Source organism: Galeopterus variegatus, unplaced genomic scaffold (genome assembly GCF_000696425.1).
Source record: "Galeopterus variegatus unplaced genomic scaffold, G_variegatus-3.0.2 Scaffold4223, whole genome shotgun sequence".
Classification (NCBI taxonomy): Eukaryota; Metazoa; Chordata; class Mammalia; order Dermoptera; family Cynocephalidae; genus Galeopterus; species Galeopterus variegatus.
The window spans coordinates 171,125-174,745 of NW_007730334.1; the positions used below are offsets into that span (position 1 = coordinate 171,125).

Consider the following 3,621-nt stretch of genomic DNA (forward strand, 5'->3'; position numbering starts at 1 on the left):
ATAAATTCTATTGTGTATATTTACGGTAGACAACGTGATGCTATAAGATGCCTGCACGTACGTGCTCGCTTCGGCAGCACATATACTAAAGTTGCAACGATACAGAGACTAGCAAAGCCCCTGAGCAAGGATGACACACAAATTTGTGAAGCATTCCATAGTTTTGCTTTCACTGTCAGAAGGAGAGGACAGAACTGTGGTGACTAGAAGTGGAAAAGGGGGAGGGGGTGCGAGGGCTAGTGAAAAGTTGGTTAATGGGCACAAAGAATGATCGTGTTTGTAATGATGAATATGCTAATTATCCTAATTCAATCATCACCTATTATACACAAGTATTCATAGTCAATTCTGTACCCACAAATATGTATAATCAATTATGTTTCAATTTAAAAAACCACATAATGGCAATATAATACTGTTTTGTGTGATCCCATATATAAAATGCTGTGGGTGTATGTGCTTATAAATATATAAAAAATTATTTGAATGCAGCATAACAAAATACTAATATCAATTTTCTATGGAAGTAAGACCTCCAGGGATATTTATTTTCTTCTTTGTGATTTTATATTTATAAAAATATCAATTTATCATTAAAATGCAAATAAAGCTATTTGCATTAAACAACAAAAAGATATACACGTATAGAGTGACCTGGTTTCTATAGTGGAGCGAATCAGCACATCCATCATCTCACACAGTTGCCCGTCTCTTTCCCCCCTTCCTCTCTGTGGCAAGAGCAGGTGTGACCTACTCATCATAGTCCTGAGCACAGTATATGCTACTGTCAACCGTCGTCCTCATGCTGCACACTGGACCTCATTCCTACCACATACGTGCTACTTAGTATCCTTGGGCATACAGTGCTGAGCTCCCAGGAGAGAAAAGGAACAGGAGACAGAGAGAGAGAGAACTCCAGGTGTGCGGAAGGTCCCTCCTTCTGGAAAGACCATAAGCAGCAGTTAGATCTCCCCCTTACATCATACCCCCAAAGTATATTAGATTAAAGACACCAGCCTTTCATTCTCTCAGCACCTGAGTTGCTTGGGCTAGCCGGAGAACTTTGCAGCACCTGCTGGTGTCTATTCCAGTTACTGTAATGTGCATGTCAACCTCAGGCACACAGTAGCATGCATGTCTGGGGGACAATGCAAAGAAACATTGGGATGCCCCCCAAACCACTGATATTTTTGCTCCCCCTTTTGATATTTCTCAATTGTGGGGCAGAAATCAGTATGATGCCTCATCCTCTAGCAAGAGCTAGAGTAACTCTTACTCCTTAGGAGGCTCCAACTGACAGCAAAAAGCATTATACAGCACCGAATTACCCACGAGTGGCAGGCAGCATATATACATGTATTTTTATATAGAGATCCATGCTTTATTATGCCAACAACTGAATACTGGAGGTAGAATCAGGATCCAGACATCTGTGAAAATGATTTGGATTTATGTATCAGGTAAAACTGAGTCCTGGAAAATATCATACCGGGAACGCATTAGTAAACAAGCTTTGACAATACTAAGGCAGTTGGAAGGGGACGGTGTCATCTGCAAGGAAATGATCACTTTGTCTAATTAGAAAAATGTGTGTTGCTTGAAACTCAGCTGGTTCTGGATTTTAAAAGACAGAACTTGTTTGTGCTTGCTGCTTTCTGGCGTGCCACGACACTCTGCTAGCCCTGTTCCCACCCTTCCCTGGACTCAACAGCTCAGCTCCTCAGAAACTGGTGCTGCTCCAGGATTTCCTGCTGGCAAAGGCCTTGCTTACCTTAGCTTGGCCCTTCATCAGCACGATGTTGGAGATGACTGAAGCCTGGAGGCCCCCAGAGGGCTGCATGAGCTGAGCTGTGCTCAGCGACCGTGTCGGTCTGGAGGTGCCCTGCAACGAGCAACCAGGTGGTCAGAGAATGAGATGCATGGAATAGCAGCACATGCCCACAGGAAGGGGGAGGCCCAGCCAAGGGGAGGAACCAAATCCCCTCCCTCCTAGAGGCCTGCAGCATAAGGATTACATGGCCAGTGTGATGTGGGTAGCGTTCTGATGGGGAAGGGCTGATTTTGGTGGCTCTTGGAGTCAGCTTTGAAGAGCCCAATCTCCCTCCCAACCAGCAGCAAAGAGTCACTAGGGCTTGTCAAGGAGGAAGGTCAAGGGTGAGGTCACAGACCACATTGCCCCCATGAGGAGTCCCCATAACCAAGGTCTCAAGCAGAGGTGGGGAGCCAACTGCCAAGAATGCCCTCCCAGACTGTGCTCAATTCAGACACATTTGCTGAGAGTCCTCCTGTGCCAGGCATGGGGTGTTGGGCAATCAGGCAGGAAACCTAAGACTTAAAAACTCAGAATGGAAATCCTGGGGAAGGCAGACAGGTGATTAACTACTTGCACAGGAGAAGCCTGTGTGCCAGACATACACTCTGTGTGCCACAGGAAGCTGTCCCAGTGAGGGAAAATATAGCTTAGTGATTAGATCTTATACTTTGGAACTCTACTGCCTGGGTTCTTCTCCTGGCTCTGTCAATTATCAGCTAGTGATGTTGAGGAAGTGACTTAGCCCCTCTGTGCCTCAGTTTCCTCAACTGTGAAAGCAAGGTACTAATATGTCCTACCTAGTAGTGTCATTTTGAAGAATAAATCTATGTGCATGCTTAGAATACTGCCTGAAACATAAAAGTGCCTTGTACATGTTTCTTATTATTATAAACTCTAAGACTGTTTGCTGCTTTCGACATTCCATGACTTGGAAAGACCCTTTGCCTGGTGCTTCCTACATGCCCTCCCAGGCAGACACTCTGGCTGTGCATGTGTCAAGGTGGCTGCATGGTCCCTGCTTGCTGAGACCCGAGATGCTACAAGGCAGAGCCAGGATCCTGGGCTGCTGAGTCCCAGGCTAATGCCGTCCCCACGGCACTGGGCAGAGGAGGCAGGAGAGCTCAGGCTCTGGAGCAGCCTGCATTCACACACTGCTGCTCTACCACCTGCTAATTAGGTGACCTTGGGAAGGCCATGTAACTTTTCTGAGCCTTGGTTTCCTAACTTGTAAAAGGTGGACATTAACAGTACTTACCTCTTTGGGTTATACTCTCTTGGTTGCACACCTCTTTGGGTGACAATTAAATAAATGAGTCTGTGTAAAGCACAGCCCCACTGGGCAGGCAGCAAACATGGAATGCAGGTGTGCTTTATTAGTGGCATTCCCTAGACAACAGCTCCCTTTTCTGGATCACCCTTGCTCTTGCTAGCTTTTGGCTGCCCAAATCTGGCTGCCTGATCTTCCCACAGCTACCCAGGAAATACCCCAGGTCCTGCGGCTCTATGCCACTCCCAGGGCTGTCTTCTACTGTAGATCCCACTCTCCCTCCTTCCTTTCCAGAAACAACCCTTCTCTGATAACTCCCCCTCCACCTCCCTTGGAGGGCTGTTATGAAGACAAAAGGAAACCATGCATGCACATCTGTAATTGTTAATTTTATGTGTCAACTTGACTGGGTCAAACATTATTCTGGGTGTGTCTATGAGGGTGCTTTTGAATGAGATTGACATTTAAATTGGCAGGCAAAGCACATTGCCTTCCCTAATGTGGGCCTCATCCTCTCAGTTGAAGGCCTGAATAAAACAAA

General features: G+C 46.1%; 1 protein-coding gene across 1 annotated transcript in view; it reads right to left on the reverse strand.

Moving 5' to 3' along the window:
* The window catches only part of IL16 (interleukin 16), a gene marked incomplete at its 5' end in the record, with an annotated part of 55,077 nt that overhangs the window by 41,908 nt on the left and 9,548 nt on the right, over positions 1-3,621 (reverse strand). The window contains one exon of the mRNA XM_008587039.1: positions 1,772-1,882. Coding sequence (XP_008585261.1) covers positions 1,772-1,882 — 111 coding nt within the window. The remainder of the gene's footprint in view (positions 1-1,771; positions 1,883-3,621) is intronic.